Here is a 16,132-nt window from a genome sequence, read left to right as displayed (position 1 = left end):
TTCGAACTATTTATTCAGATTGCAGATGGAAATGCAGAACCGTACATCATTACACTTTTCACTGGGGGCATCCACTATGTGCTGGTAAACATGAACAAATAAGCCATCTTCTATTAATATTTAAATATAATATTAATAGTCTCTCCAAATTGAATGGCAGTTAATTCTGTTGTTACATATACATCATTCTGGAATAATAATGCATGCAAAATTAACAAAATAGCATAAATGTGAAAATGAAAGAAAAATAACGAAAAGTTCACCAACTGATGAACATTAACAGATGCTGTAATCGTATATTAAATGGCAAACTGTTTTATAAGAGGGCATGCATGGGAAACCATGCAAACAAACTCAACGTTGGCATTTTACAAAATCGGCACGCGGTGGCAGACTGGCTTACCATTTGTTAAACAGGGGAAGGGGATGAGCTGATGACGGGGATGGGAATGAGAGTGTCGGTTAATGCTAAAATATTAAAACACGTAGAAATGTTTTATTCCAAATTAAATCTACAAGATGATACCAAGTTTGTTGCAATGTTCTTATGAATGGAACCACATGACTCCGCACGTCGTCGTGTTTTAAAATCTTTCATAATAATAAAATACAGCCCTTCATCAATTCACTGCTGGATGAAGGTCTCTCCATGCCATGTCAGCCATTACTTTGCCATGCTGCTCAGTGGGGGTTGATCAAGGAGGCAACCAGGACTGGTTAAAATACCACCCGCCACCAATGTTAGCTGCAGCCAGGAATGAAATTCAGATCGGTGCATTAACCACTGCTCCACTCTTATTAAGGAGCCTGAATATATTTCAATAAACTTTTTTGCACATTCCATAAAAGTCATCCCATGTTTACCAACAGCAAAGCCAATTTCTTCTTCAGCCTTATCTTTGGGTTCCTTGTAAATTCTTGATGAATATTAATGCACAACGGTGATATCCCAAATGTATAACATTTATGTATTTCACCGTGCTAAAGATATATATGTTTAGTTAATTTGCAAAACATAGTGATGTGATTCACCTCTCAACATCCACGTGAGCGTTGTCAGTATTGCCAGCCAGAGTTTTCCACACCGCCGTCTTGGACATCTCCTCCGAGATGTTGATGATGGAAGGGTCACGTTGGCTGAAATTCAAAAGGCCGCAAAATGGGCATAACTGGATTATCTGGGCACGATGGTACATGCTTCTAATCCAGCACTTTGTAAACAAGGATTGGTGAATCATGCAGACCTGAGTCTTACAAGTGCTGAAAGATTGGCAGATGGCCAGGAGATAGCAGCACAGCAAATGGGTTTGTCAACCCATCCGCGCAGTTGTTTTGTGTGTTATTCCCTTGTTTATGTGGGGTTAATCTCCCAGTACTCCTGATTTCTCCCATATGCAAAACGTTCCTTCAAGTAATTGGGCATGCATCACAATAAAAAGGCTCTCCGGAAAATGAGTCTTGAGACTTAATGATGCTCTCCTCTACTCAAAAATTGTAAATGTTGTGGTTTCACGCTTCAACACACCGGTGGGCTAAAGCAGTAAACTATGTCTTTTGTCAACGTGATACTTTTTGCTGATTAGCCGTGTCGGGTGCTGGAGGGTTACGACACATTTATAAATAACGCGATCTAACCAAAAAACGTTGATTATGAATAATATTGGTCGCGAAAGCCTACGTGTTAAACCAATAATATTATTATTGAATCTAAAGATGCAAACAATGAATTATATAAACCATTGAAATAAAGTACACAATATATTAAAATATCCAATGATTCATATTAACGGATGCGATGTTTAGGGGCAAAGGTTTTTCTTTGTATCAGAGAGTATTGAGTTTTTGTTGTGCTCATGCACCAATCTCAATGCAAAGCATGTTTTTGTAAGCAAATACATAGCGCTGTGCAGGAAATTGTGCCGCTTGGCTGTGTATTACATGCAGTGTCTATTCTGCATTCATAATACCGAGCTGGCAAATAGGAAAGATGTGGCGTCACCTGAACTTGATGCCCTTGACAGGGATCTTGAGAACGTTTCCTCCTTCCAGTGGAACCTGCACAGTGCCGACCTCGGCCACCTCCAGCATGCGCTGGGTCTCCTGAGGCACACGGTCACACGCACGTTGGGACGATTCAACGACGAACATTAACCACAACGCGCCACCGTCGATGCAACTGCCACGACACGCGTTGCCATTTTGCATGGACACATTTTTACAATCTCAACGGCTAATATAAAGTTCTTGAGATGTATTTCTTCTTGAAAGTCTGAGAATTTAAACCCATTCCAGTAACCGCATTACTTGAACATGTAGGGCGTCAAGCTAAACTGAAAACGAGAATTTTTACAACAGTGGTTGCATTGCTCTGCCTGTTTATGACACGCTTTGGTCAATAGCAAGGACGTTGTGGTTACTCACAAATATAATAGAACAGCTGTTCAATAGTCCGTGGCTTTGTGATACATGTTGTTTCACACGAGAACGCATTTGTATAATACTGTAGTGGAACAAAATTATTCTTATTTTGTCTTCCTTTGCGTATGTTTGGAGACTCAAGTGCCGTTAGCATTGTGCCTTTCAAATAAGCAACAGAGACAGGTGGGCATGCAATCATGCAAGGGCACGTTCGGACATCGCCGTACACGCTGGACGTTATAACATACCCGGCTCCGGCTGCCTCCGCTGTTCCTGAGCTATTTGCGTAATGTTTGTGATGGGCCCAGGAAAAAAAAACAGGAAATAATGATGAGGACATGAGCCGCTGGTTCCCTTGTTCCCTTGTGCTGTGCTTATGGAGACTTCATTGGTGGAAACTTTTTGATAGGCTTGCCGCAATATGTCGATACCACGATATAAGGGGTCCACAATAATCGCATCGTTTGTTTAGCAAATAATAGTCTCACATCACGATTATCGTTACTCGTTTTCTTTTATAACTCTAATGACAATATTTGTGAAATAACAAACACCATTTAATATTTCTAAAATACTGCACCTATTACCCATTTAAAAGAGTGGTTTGTAAACGAGTGCTCTTTGTGGAGTAATCGAGGGTGGGCTTCATTGCCCTTTGCCCACTGTGTGTTACGCGAGGGGCGGTGGTGGGGGCGACGCACACACCTCGCTGTCCTCCTGCTCGCGCAGAGCGTCCTCCAACTTCTTCTTCCTGCTCTCGGGCATGAGGTCGTCGAGCCAGCTCAGCTCCCGCTTGGTGAAGCAGAAGTCCAGCAGCTTGCGGATGAACACCAGCGCCAGGACCTTCAGCAAAATCAACGAGCGCACGGACGCGCGCGCGCGCTCAGGAGTCGCTGAAGCCTCAGCAGAAAACCAAACATCTCCGTCATCCAGAGGATGGCAATACCGAGTGTTGGGTTTGCGAATCTATGCAAGGATCTTTGAGTATTATCCCCCTTTTATGCCTGGATGGTTATCTCCAGGTACTCCGGATTTCTCCCATATGCAAAACACTGCCTTAAAATGTAATTGGCCAAACATCCCAATGCAGGACCTTCCTCAAAAATAGTTGCATAACTCAGCGGGGCCTTCCTGGATTAATGATTAATTATGCCTGTTTGTCCAGAGAGCGGGGGATCAGGCTGTTATGCATAAAACAGCTGTTATATAAGTTGTGAGCAGCAGAGGCCAATGCAGCAAAATCAAGTCGCGTATCGTGCAATGCTCCATCGTCTTTGCTACCTGCCTTCACCAACCCGCACTGACCAGCGTGATAAAATATTGTCAAATAGCCCCCAAAACTCACATACGTCTGGGCAGGCCCTCACCCAGCAGTAAATCGACAAAAGGGTTGTGCATAAACATTGGTGTTTTATTAAAATCGTGCTTTTAGAGAAGCATGGCCAAAGAGGGTGTGGGAAGGTCCTGCTCCAGACTGTGTGGACTACAGGTCACTTGAAGCGTTTGCGAAGGGTAGCTAATATGGCGAAGAGGGGCCGTCATCCGGCAGTGGATTGACAAAAGGACTGTCCAGTCCAGGTCCATTAATCTTATTGCTGCAATGGCTGGAAGGGGGGGGGGGGATAAGGCCGCCGAAGGTGCTCGTGCTCACGACGGTACCATCATGGGGAAGACAATGGCGGCGGGCGACGCCTTGATGACCCAGAGCAGCACGAGGCAGGTGAACTGCACGGCGGTGAACAGGTGCACCTTGCGTAGCGGCACGTGGCGCAGGTAGATGAAGTCGGGCTGGTGCTTCGCTGGCATTCCGAATAACTTGATTCGGTCGAAAAACTGTCACGACGACCATTACAAATGAGCAACATTGTCAACATCAACATTATCATCAGTGCGAGCGTCACAATCATCCCCCCATGGCTCGAATGGATAGTTCATCTTCTTGGTTCTTTTGGTAAAGTCACGTAGAAGGGAAATAATAAAATAATAAAAATAAAACATAATAAAATAATTCTCACGACGTTTCGGCCACAAGGCAAGCAGCGTTCCCCTCAGGTGAAGACCAGGTCTGTCGGGGAGACAGCGTCTGAATGAAAGACCTGGTCTTCACCTGAGGACAGCTGCTTGCGTTGTGGCCGAAACGTCGTGAGAATTATTTTATGTTTTATTTTTATTATTTTATTATTTCCCTTCTACGTGACTTTACCGAAAGAACCAAGAAGATGAATCCCTGCAGTCACGAAAGCTTTAAATTGGATAGTTCATTTGAACAGCTATGAGGTGCTTAAAGTCATGATAACCCCAGATACTATCCATCATTACTGTAATAATTATAAATATTAATAGGACGATTTGAACTTGTAGATGTGAAAAGAGCTAATGCACAATCATTGGTTGTGTTCGCAAAGGCCAATTATTTTTTAATGTTTTATGGTGCCCCGTTGGATGACACTGGTGATGGAATGTCAGGCAGAATTAGAGAATGCGACACAAAGAAGGTGTTGAGCAATGAAATCAGTTCATGTGTAGGAGTGAGTTGGATGGCAGAATTGCAGGACTGTGATAGATGGTGAAAACATGGGGACGACTTCATCCAGCAGTTTATAAACAACAGCTGATTATCACGATGATTTATACATGCTTATATTTCACGGGTGGAGCAGTGGGGCAGTATGATTCCTGGTTTCCTCTAGGGTAAATAAAGATTTTTATTCTGATTATCATTTCCCTGCCATTGCTGCCAAACAGTGGCGAGTGATATCCAATCAGTGGCAAGTGATCTCTAAACTGGCCCTGGGCATCCTCCTCCACAAACCTGCACTGACCAATATGGTGAAATATGGTCACACAAAACAATGACCGGCATCGCCGTCAACCATCAATGGATTGACAAGGGTTTGTAAATAACTATATTTATCATTATGATTAATATAGAAAGTAGTGCAAGTAGGCAACTTTACTCGCAATGCCACATTCAGCAGTGTAAGGCGACACCGGAGTGGCACGTGCCTGAAAAGAGTGAGTAAGCCCCTTGTGATATGGGGCCAATAGCGCAGTGAGTGCATAACTCACAGACCCAGCATTATAACTCCGAGTAGTGGCATACAGGGCTGTACATTGATTTTCTGTAGTCTGTTCTCTTATAACGCGGTAGTTGCGTTTATGAAGAACACCGCGCTATGGATATATTGCGTTATAATACATAATATAGGCTAAAGCAGTCCGCGATAACGTGAGATACGTATTCACGCTGAACAAAGACTGATGCGCGTGGGTAGCATCTCGCAACAGCATCCTACCTTGTGTTGATGCTACGACGAGGCAGACGTACGACCGCCGATTCCTACTCTCCCGATGTAGTTCCGTTCACTCAATCGTGTGATATCCAATTCGTATCCGCGTTATATCCAATTCGCGTTATAGCAGCGCAGAATATACTCTCAAACACTCATGGGAACAAGAAGAATTGCTAAGTGAGTGTTCAGTGCAGAGGGTGAGATGCGTAATTTCTGCCAGTGAGTGGTGCCACCGTCATACTTAAGTTTTGTCGTTTAACCAGGTGGGAACTAACGAAAGAGACCAAGATAGTGGCATTCACCTCACCTGGATTCCCTTCAAAGAAGAGGCCCCCATGTACAGGAAGACTCCGTACAGCACCGGCATTGGGATGAACTGTGGCACAGGACGGGGTTACGTCACACTGTGAAAATGTGTTAATAGCGTGTTCATAATGTTTAAAACACGACTTAGCCAGGAACATTTTCTGTAAACAAAAACACTCGTATTCAATGGTTATCATAAGCTCCTCAATGCCAAACGCCACAAAATGTTGACGCACGGTACAATGTTATTCAAACTAAAAATACATTATTGTGTTCAATGTGCTTTTTTGACAGTTTAAGTGTGAAGCATGATTGTTCCTATTATTGTATATACATTAACACAATAAACCAAGCTTATAGGATTTTAATACCCCAAGCGAGTGCCCTAGTTTTGGTGCAATTGTGGAATTAAGTGCATTTATTTTTGCTTATTTCAATTAGTGTTTAGCCATTCCAGCATAGCGCCATTTGATGTAACCAATAAAATGACAATGAGGTACTGTCCTTGATATTCCCAAAGCAGCCCGACTCTGTGAACATGCACCCAATATAAAACGATTGTGAAAAAAATATCTCAGCAATTAGAGGAGAAAATATCTCCAATTGTATCCTGACTGATGAAATACTGCAGATTGCGCAGTGACTTAAATTATTACATGTGAATCGGGTCACGTCAAAATGTACTGCTGCTCAGAGCAGCAATGGGGCGGCCAAACTTCAAATTCGTTTGATAGCCGTTGACTTCGCCACAAAGGATTACTAATTTTTTTTTATCAACTATGGCTGGACGACAAGCTGAGTTAACCGCTGACCTAGAATTGACCTTCTAAAATATCAATCCATCAGTCAAAATCTACCCTGAGCCACTAGGATGAATAGGCATTAACAAACGCATACAGTACACATAGACCATCAATGCTAATTAGAATATGACCCAATCACATAGAAAGCACCTGATCACATAAAGATGCATGCATTACCACCATGCATGGCAGGTTGTCATAGGTGAAAGAAGGGCTTTGCTAGGTGGTGGTCAGCAGAGGGCAGTGTAGTAAAATAAATTATTGCACACGCCAATACATTTGTGCTCCCCCCCTCCAAGTCACCAACCTGTATCGACCGGCATGGTCGAGCACGGTCAAACAACCCCCCCAAGGACCCGCAACAGCATAGGGAGAGTCAAGTCACCTTAAGAACACCGGTCATGAAGACGGAGCAACCCATGAGCACGAAGATCATGAGCCCTGTGACGCGCTGCTCGCGGATGCCCAGGAACTTGGGCTGTTCGCCGGGTGCGGAGCACTCCGACTCGACCTTGAGGCTGTTGACGTGCGAGATGGAGAGCACCGTAGCCGCCACGAACCACGGCAGCCCCATGATGGAGCACACGGCCAGCATGATGGCCACCCACAGCAGGTCCAGGTGGTAGCCGCAGCCCTTCTGCAACACGCCACACACATGGATGGGCAAAAACCTGCGCGCTGAGCAATCGGGCTCTAGAGCGTCGGGCTTTCCGAGGAAGACGCCAGGTAAGCAGGTTCTGAGCTGGCACCGCCCAGAATCTGGGTACGAATCCAGGTAAATGTAGTGAGTTGGTCTCAGCTTACAAAACACATTATTAAATTGGTTTTTCACAATTTTTTTCACAATTTGTCAAAAATTAGAGCTGAGGAAAAATAAAATTAAGTTTGAATGCCATGTGATGAAGACTTTTATAGCAGGGTTTGTGGTTAAGTGCAGCACCTATCGTATGGACAAGGGCTCACTCTTGAAGGTATATCAGAAATAGTTATGTGATAGTAAAATCCACGGGGCTGTTCTCTAAAATGAACTGCTCTGCATAAGTTCTAAATGGACACTTTAGGCTCATGATATGGAATCAATAACTGGAAAACTGAGATAAAATACCCAACATTTAAATAATTATTTCTACAACTTCAGACCATGACTACACAAAAAACATCGTATTAAATTTGTCTTGTGATGAAATGTACTCTCAGTGGCAGACTGGGTGGGAATGTGCTGCCCCCTACTGTGTAGACGATATGTCACTTGAATGCATCTCAGAGGTCGTTGTGGTATCCACTTAAATGGGCTGTTCACTAGCATGAAGGGTTGCACTGCTCTGCGAAAGATCAAGGTGGATTTTTTGCCTCATGCTACGATACCGATAGCACAATCAGGATAAAATTTTGGCGAAAGAATATCTATTTTAAAAGTATGGGCGGCCTCCTTGCTCAAACAAGTAGGCAATGCAACAATACAATTATTCATCGATTTAAAAAAAATATTCTTATGCTCACAATGGATATGCATTTAAGAATAATTTCAGATTTGTGCAAATAATATACAAACATTACCTTTAGGCCAATGGAATAACAAGACTGAGTAAATGAGATTAAAATACAATTTGGATTGATCTAACCCCTAAATGAAACAATGTTCCAAGGCAGTGTATCGAAACATTATACATATTTAGTTTATAGAGGGAGGGAGTCTGTCTTAGGCATAGTACAAAATTGAACAACAGCAAGTAGTTGAACATTTGGATGGTTAGGGAAAGGGAGTTCCAGACTAGGAGGGCACCAGAGAAGGGTGACTGAACTCTCACCAAGAAAAAGTTAAAACTGTATGGCGACAGTACAAACAGTCGAAAAAAATTTGATCCTTGAATAAAATCTTGACCTCAAGTGTATTTGTTTAAGTTCAAGTTGATTTCATAATAGCGGTTGCTTGGGTTAGATCGTGTAAATATATAAATGTGTCGTTAAAACCCGCCTTCACCCGACACACGCAACTAATAAAGGGTTGTCACGTAAACAGATCGTGGCCAATTCGTCACTAGTACAGCACACCGGTGTGTTGGAGAGCCAAGCCACAACATTTACAAGCCGAGTACGACGTTTAACCCAAAAACCTCTATTATGGATGATATTGGTCGCGAAAGCCGACGTGTTAAACTCAAGTGGATTTGTTTAACCCGGTTAGAACTCAAGAGACCAGGTTGGGTCCCCTTTGCAAGTGTGACCTCAAATCAAGGCAAATGATTGCATTGTGGTGGGGGTTAGAGGGGGAGGGTGGGCAGGTGAATCATTGAATAAGTGCCGGGCTGCGCTCTCGTTTATCGATGACCCAGGGATAATGGAGCAAAATCACATTTTCCTATGATGGGAACCGAGTTTTCTCATAGGCTGACGAATGTTCATTTCCCACAAAGCATTTTTAATTTTATTGGCGCTGGACGCACGATGTGTCTAGTCAATCCCCAGCCAAGACATGCACTCCAAACTCAAATTCTGAGTCAGGCACCTTAAAAGCAGTGCCACTCAGCCTGATCGTACTATTACATGTACAAATGAATTATGAATTGCAAAAAAAACCATACTTTTTACTTTTAATTAATACACATTTACAGCCCTTTGTTAATCCACCGCTGGATGAAGGCCTGGTTGGACTTATTCTGATCATATGTCACCATACTAGCCAGTGTAGGATGAAGGGGGGGGGCGGGGGAGGGGTGCCCAGGATCAGTTCAAACACCACGAGTGACTGGTATCAATAGCCATGCTTGGGATGAGAACTTAGGGAAGGTTTATATACGCCACCACTCGCCTGTAGTTTTCATAATATCATTGTATTTGTTTACGCAAGTCAAGCCGCATTGAGTTTTGAGACTCATTTTCAGGAAGGTCGTTGCTGTTGCCCAACAGCACCGAAGCCACGAATTCCACTGTAACCTCTGTTTCAACCTCTCGCTCATCAACACAGTACCGAGTTCGGGCCAGGTTTTTCTTTTGTAAAAAAATTGGCCAACATTGCACAACATTAAGTAATAACTGCAGTTTTATAAATATTTTTTGGTGTAGAAACTTGTGAATAATGGATTGCAAATCACATTTGGCTTATTTTACTGTGGCCTTTTGAGACATTAAATATTAACACAGTTTAAATATATTAAAGTTTGCTCTTTGTCAAGCTGTCTTGGGCTTGACGTGCACATTCAATCTGATTGAAAAACCAATACTCATTTGGGCCATGTTACACGCAAGAAAGGTTAAGTATATTAACACGTGCTTTTCAATATGTTTGACCGCCTCTTGTAAATATGCATGTGCAGACGATTTCACATGTCACACAGAAACACAATCACAGGGTGGCGCAAGGAAACGCACACGGGAAGGTTGGGGGGCACCTTCAGCTTGTGCTCCTTGCGGTTGATGATGACGGCTGTGATCTGCTGGTCCATGAAGACCAGAATGGTGCAGAGAAGAGCAGGGATGGCAGCAGCCAGGATCGTCCACCACGGGTTGCGCCCGATGGGGTCCACGATCCAGCCCCGGTCATCCCGCGTGGGCTGGTGGAATAGGAAGGATGGCCAGGTTAACGCACAACCACAATTCGTCCCAAGGCCATGAGGACATCAGCCAGGCTTGGGTTCATGGCCGGGAACCATTAGGCCACGGTCAATGCCAGGAGACACAAGGAAGTCGAGGTCGAGGTCAGGGACCTTTTAAGTCGAAGCCACTGTCACGGTCAGTCGAGGTCAGGTCCTCTAGGCTGGCTGATTGGCTACATTGAGCACAGCCCGTGGTTGCAGTACAAAAACTGCCAAACACTTTTGAAAGAAAAACTGATTAATTACATTTTGCCACACCCCACAGGCAAATGTCAAGGACGAGAGCTGATAAAATGTGTTCAAGGACACGACCCTAATAAAAATGTGCCTGCTCGCACAGGCGTGCTTCCTGCTTCTCAAACAAACTTATGGTTTCCATCTTTCTTGACTGGCAATCACGTCATGTCCATTTATGTTGTACACAACAATACATATTATATTTTTTCCCAACGGTTCTGAGACCGTAATGGGTGGATTTTTTTCTGCATTAAACCCTGCCAAAGAGTAGTCTGGAGGACCCAAGCCTGTGCTCGACTGTTATATCTGCCGTGCAGCAAATTTCCTTCTGATTTATCCGTTTTGGCATGAGTGTTGGAAATATGTGAACAATCCAGAGTGTAGAGAATACGTGCCAGATGGGTTGCATAACTTCAGGTTGCATTGAGCGAGTTTATTTCTGCACCAGGAACCATTAAGCCATTAAACCAAACTCACGCAGGCCAAGATCCACACGTTTCACACAAAATTTCAGAAAGTTTTAACAGCAGCTACAGGTCACACAATTAATCTGAAGTGGAACGTTACATAATTCCAGTTATATATTTTAAAATGTTTATTTGTTTTACGTGTTTCAATGTAAAATTAACTTGGCAGCAAATTTGAGACTATTGTGAAGGTAAATTGAAGTGTCTTCTGCTAATACTACAAAAAAAAGCAATAGGGCCACACATTCATTTCTAATGCCGGCTTTATACCAGTGGTGGAAATTACACATTCCCATGGCAATAGCCAGACCAGTCAATGCGTGATCACTGTCAACCTGTTATAACGTGGTCGTGGATGGTAGGTCAAGTTGACCCCCAGCTGGAATTTGAACTTGCAGCTGCTTGATCGCGAGTCAAATTTCTCGAGTCAAAAGGCACCCCACGGCCGGATTTAGAAGGCACGTTACGAACGATGATGACGACGATGAACTGTGTTTCACACCTGGACTGTGCAGGGGCGTTGCGAAAATCAGCAACCATATCTCTGTACAGTAAATTACAGTAGATGCGGGACTTAACACACTCAGCTCGTATTTGATACTTTAGTTCTTTTATGTTTCTATGAAAAAAAATCATTAAGGGGCGAGAGGTCCGGTAACCTTGGTGGCCATTCAATGGGACCTCACCCCCTCTTTTAGGGTCAATTTCAAGGCCATGTCTCTCCCATACACACAAAATAAAAATACATAAAATAAAAAGTACAGCTCTGCAACTACTAATTCACACCACTGCTAGCAGAAGGGCCTCCACTCGTGAGCTTCTGAGAGCCCCTCTAGAGTGTACGTTGGCCTACTCTTCCACAGTAGCCAAAATAATTTTAAGAGGTAGAAATTTTCACAATTTACCACATCACGGGCGATCGGCCAATCAACGATATAGGTACCCATTCATACTGCTGGCTTGGCAAGAGGCAGCTGGGGAGGGGGAACGTAAGAAACTTTCCCCATTGTTTCAACTGCCGCGCCAGGAGTAAGAATCGAACCGGTGACCTCTGTGTTGCAAGTCAGGTACCCATTACCATCGTGGCAGCATCAACAATCTGTACAGCGTGCAGTCCTGCGGCCACCGTGGTTCCTGTACGCACGTGAGAGCACACGGCCGCGAGTGGGCCCCATTACCTTGAATTCGCTGGGAACCTGGAGCTTGGGCGAGGGGATGCCCAGGAAGTAGTCGATGACCACCATGCTCAGGATGGTGAGGAACACGGCAAAGTCGCTCACCGTGGAGCGAACCTGCACCACGATAGCAACATCACCACCAGCATCAGCCATGATCGCTCCACTGCTGGATGGAGGACTCCGCAAGCTGTCGCCACCTCTCACAATCCTGCGATACGATAATCCGCTTCGCACTTGCACATGGGCTGAGTTTTCTCACTCATTCTCCCTCAGTGTACATCCTCTCGGGAGCAAGTTTCCTCCCTTAGCTGCAACTCTGTTATTATTCTTGATCATCGGCCATCATTCCTTCTAGCAACCTATCCTGCCCAAGCCCACTTACTTTTCTCAATAGTCAATCTGATATCTATAACCTATGTACGTTCTCCGATCCATATGTCCCTTTTCGCGATTCTAAGGATGCATCTGTCCATGCTTTATTGCACACTTTTTAGTTTTTTGATCTTAAATGCCCCTGTGTCCGATCCACCCCACGGACACATGCGCAGCAAAACGGCCAAATCACGCTGAGCGCGCTCCGTCTCGTCAGGTTTCGGAAGTTGAGCAGATTCAGTCTGGACCGTAAATGGACGCCAGACTGAGAAATAAGAATACTGGCAAAAAGGTCCGATGAAGGAAGCTAGACTGTCTGGGAATACCAGGCATTATAAGCTTGGGCTGCGAGGTGGCCAGGAGATTGCAGTGAAACAACAGATACTTGAATCTATCTGTGTGGAGTTATGAATGTTACTCCTTCGATCTTTGTATTTGTGGTGGGTTTCCTCCGTATTCTTTGGTTTCCTTCCACATTAAGCCAGACGCTCGGTAAAATAATTGTCCAAACATTCCAACAGAGCAAGATCCTCTTAAAAACAGGGTCTGGAGACTGAGTGAGGCTTTCTTGGATAAACACAAAGAGTTATTATCAAAAGTTCAAACAATTAGGACCAAAAATTCTAACATCGTGCTGGTGGTTCAAAACAAAGGCCGTTAAATGATTATTGATGGACCCAATGGGAGTCACAGTCATGTTCGCACCTTGGTGGGAAAGTAGCGCATGGTCTTGAACTGCTTGAGGAATCCGGAGAGGAAGAACGTGGCGAAGAAGAGGATGATGGACCAGAAGAGGACGTCAGGGATGTAGGGCCCGTGGTGGCCACACGCCGTCCCCACGAACTCACCGTGTAATTCTAAGCATTTCTGCACGACGAGAGTGGACGAGGACACAGACACCAGGACACAGACAGATGAATAAAGTGACAGAGACCGATATGCAGAGCAGAGACGGCGGGATACAGAGGCAGACCAGATACACAGAGGGAAGCAGAGGCACAGAGACACACAAGACAGAGATACGGAGAGACACAAATATAGAGATGCACACAATACATTTGAGCCAGAGATGCCTGGCGCTGAGCAGCGCAGGGCGCGAATGGTAAGCCTCATGCATCATCATCACTCTGCAAAGTTTAAAAATTGTGTGCCCATTAAATAATAAAAAAACTAAAATGAGTGAGGCAAGTTCTACATGTGCTGGTTTATGTGTACACACAAGCCTGCTGTTAAATATGAGCAGCTATGGAATCACTAAATATAAGCGTGGATTACCAGTACATACCGCACTTAAAATAAAACTTAAGGAACTCTGTATGACATATGCACTCGCCGTGGTTTTTATAATGTATTTATAAACATATTAACGCAAGTATTCATATGCTTAAGTCCAACTTCAGATCTTTTGTAGATTTTCAGATCACGCAAGAATTAATCGCGTCTTCGTACTAGCTGTCACCCGATGCCGGATGATGCCGCTTTCGGATCTGTCCCAAACTCAATATTTGTTTTATTTGGATCATCTGAAAATCCATTACTTGGCTCAATTTTAGGATTTTTTTTATAAATCTGAAAATTAGCCACACGTCCTTAGTATCTATGTATATACATAAGACAGATACTATGCAAGCAAGTATAACAATTCATTGACAGACATAAACGTATTACGGATGGCAGGAACAAAAAGAATATTTAAAGAATAACTCGAGAAAAGCAAGTTAAATATCTTGGATATGTAATGAGATAACAAGAGACTGAATATAATAGTTTGACTTGGATAATTATCGGTACAAGAATCCGTGGATGACTGCGAATTTAAACAATTAGGTGCCAACAGGAGTATCTTATGCCATGTTCTTTAGAAATATCATGGGCAGAGTTAAATGGAAGAATGCCACGATTTCCAGCGTCTTTGAGAAAGGGCAAAGCACACAGACAGGGAGATTATAACGGACGTGTGGTCACCGTTGGGTCCGTGTACACCGGGGCAATGGCGTTAGTCCGCCGCTGGGATGAGTGAGATTTAATAAGACACCGCCAAGAAGGAACACTCACACTGACTGTCAGGTTTCCCCAGGGAATGCTGTCCGCTGTGTGGTTCATACTGTCCCATGCGGCCAGAGTTTCGTTGCTCGGAACACTCGGCTCGACGCACACACAGCTGTAACAGAAGTACACGTACGGACATACGCACGCACGCACGTTAAAAACCCACACCTGCAAACCTGGTTTCGGTCCTCTGCAGGACGCCGCGCTGGGTACACTGGTGCCCGTGTGCTTGTGGGAGGCAAGCGACACGACAGAGGAGCAGGACAACGTGCACTCTCTTTTTTTAAGGAATTGATGTGCGCATAGCTTAGCATCACGTAACAGCACAGTGTGCAGGCCGGACTAGGTTACACTTTGTTGGCGAGACAAATGGGCGGTGTTAAATCGGTGATGTAAGCACACGTATCTCAGTTACGTGCGACGTCATGTTAAATGCAGCTCCGTTGCATAACACACACAATGGGTTCCCTCTCCCTACGACACGGTGCGAGTTTATGAATAAGTAAACAACAAGCGGTAGAGAAGTGCTCCGCGCGCTGCACTGTGAAACCGGCAAACTGAGTTTCATTCCTGGCCACAATTAACATGAGTGTGGCGAGTCGTATCTCAACCCGGTCCTGCACCACCTCCCCTCATCACCTTCACGAACCGGCACTGGCCAGCGTGGTGAAGTATGGTCGAGCGAAGCGACACGTCACAATCAGGTATTTACCCAGCGGTGGTTTGACCAAGTGGCTGTAAAATATCAAACGAAACACGGCACCGTATTTCTGTTTGCATGCACGCATTTAATTTCCCGCACCGTCGTTTTCATATCCTTTCAATTTTTTTCGCAACACGTCGCCCGCTAAAAATAATTCACAAGTGGCAAAAGGCGGCAGGGCTACGTGACGACTGGGAAATGAAAAGTCTGCCGACGTATAATTGTACGGGTGACCTTTCCCTTGATCTTCTTGGGATGGCAAATTACACACCCCACTACCAGTGGCAAAGCAACAGCAACCCCCCACTGCCTGCCCGCCCCACCCCTACCGCCCCCCCCCCCTACTGATTAGCGTGCCTGCCAATCACGCCGGCATTACAAGATTACATCCACAATTAAAACTCTCTCTGCCTCGGCGTTGGTGAAGCGGTGTTTGTAGACGCCGTTCACGTTGGCACGGGCTTATGCACGCGTAGAGTGATTGCCGCGTAGCGCACCGCTTCTGTCCGCGGGAGGCATTTGCGGCCGCGAGCGTAGGGGATTGTATTTCAGCCGGCGCACTCAGGGGCTTAACCGGGGCAGACGGCCGTGTGCGCGCGTACGTGCGGGCACGCGTGCCCGTGTGGGCGTCTGTGTGAGGGATAACCTGTGTGGTGTGTGTATGCCTATGTCTGACTGTGGGGGAGCTGTGGCACAGCGGTTAGTGCATTGAG

At 44.8% G+C, this 16,132-nt stretch overlaps 1 protein-coding gene across 9 annotated transcripts in view; it reads right to left on the bottom strand.

The window, feature by feature from the left end:
• LOC133344845 (sodium bicarbonate cotransporter 3-like) overlaps positions 1 to 16,132 on the bottom strand; it is a 79,109-nt gene that overhangs the window by 2,436 nt on the left and 60,541 nt on the right. For 5 of the 9 annotated variants that reach the window (XM_061555086.1, XM_061555091.1, XM_061555093.1 and 2 more), the window contains 11 exons: positions 14,723 to 14,828; positions 13,373 to 13,534; positions 12,296 to 12,409; positions 10,210 to 10,371; positions 7,206 to 7,457; positions 6,019 to 6,087; positions 4,078 to 4,251; positions 3,124 to 3,261; positions 2,667 to 2,696; positions 2,000 to 2,100; positions 1,033 to 1,137 (listed from right to left, as the gene is read on the bottom strand). In XM_061555086.1, the coding sequence (XP_061411070.1) occupies positions 1,033 to 1,137; positions 2,000 to 2,100; positions 2,667 to 2,696; positions 3,124 to 3,261; positions 4,078 to 4,251; positions 6,019 to 6,087; positions 7,206 to 7,457; positions 10,210 to 10,371; positions 12,296 to 12,409; positions 13,373 to 13,534; positions 14,723 to 14,828 (1,413 nt within the window). Of the gene's footprint in view, positions 1 to 403; positions 432 to 1,032; positions 1,138 to 1,999; positions 2,101 to 2,666; positions 2,697 to 3,123; positions 3,262 to 4,077; positions 4,252 to 6,018; positions 6,088 to 7,205; positions 7,458 to 10,209; positions 10,372 to 12,295; positions 12,410 to 13,372; positions 13,535 to 14,722; positions 14,829 to 16,132 lie in introns of all 9 variants that reach the window. The other 4 variants (XM_061555088.1, XM_061555092.1, XM_061555095.1 and 1 more) reach the window with 2 other exon arrangements.

Source organism: Lethenteron reissneri, chromosome 20 (assembly GCF_015708825.2).
Source record: "Lethenteron reissneri isolate LAM-NWPU_2019-01 chromosome 20, ASM1570882v1, whole genome shotgun sequence".
NCBI lineage: Eukaryota > Metazoa > Chordata > Hyperoartia > Petromyzontiformes > Petromyzontidae > Lethenteron > Lethenteron reissneri.
Note: the sequence above shows the minus strand (reverse complement) of the source record. Positions and strands in the feature narration are given on the sequence as shown.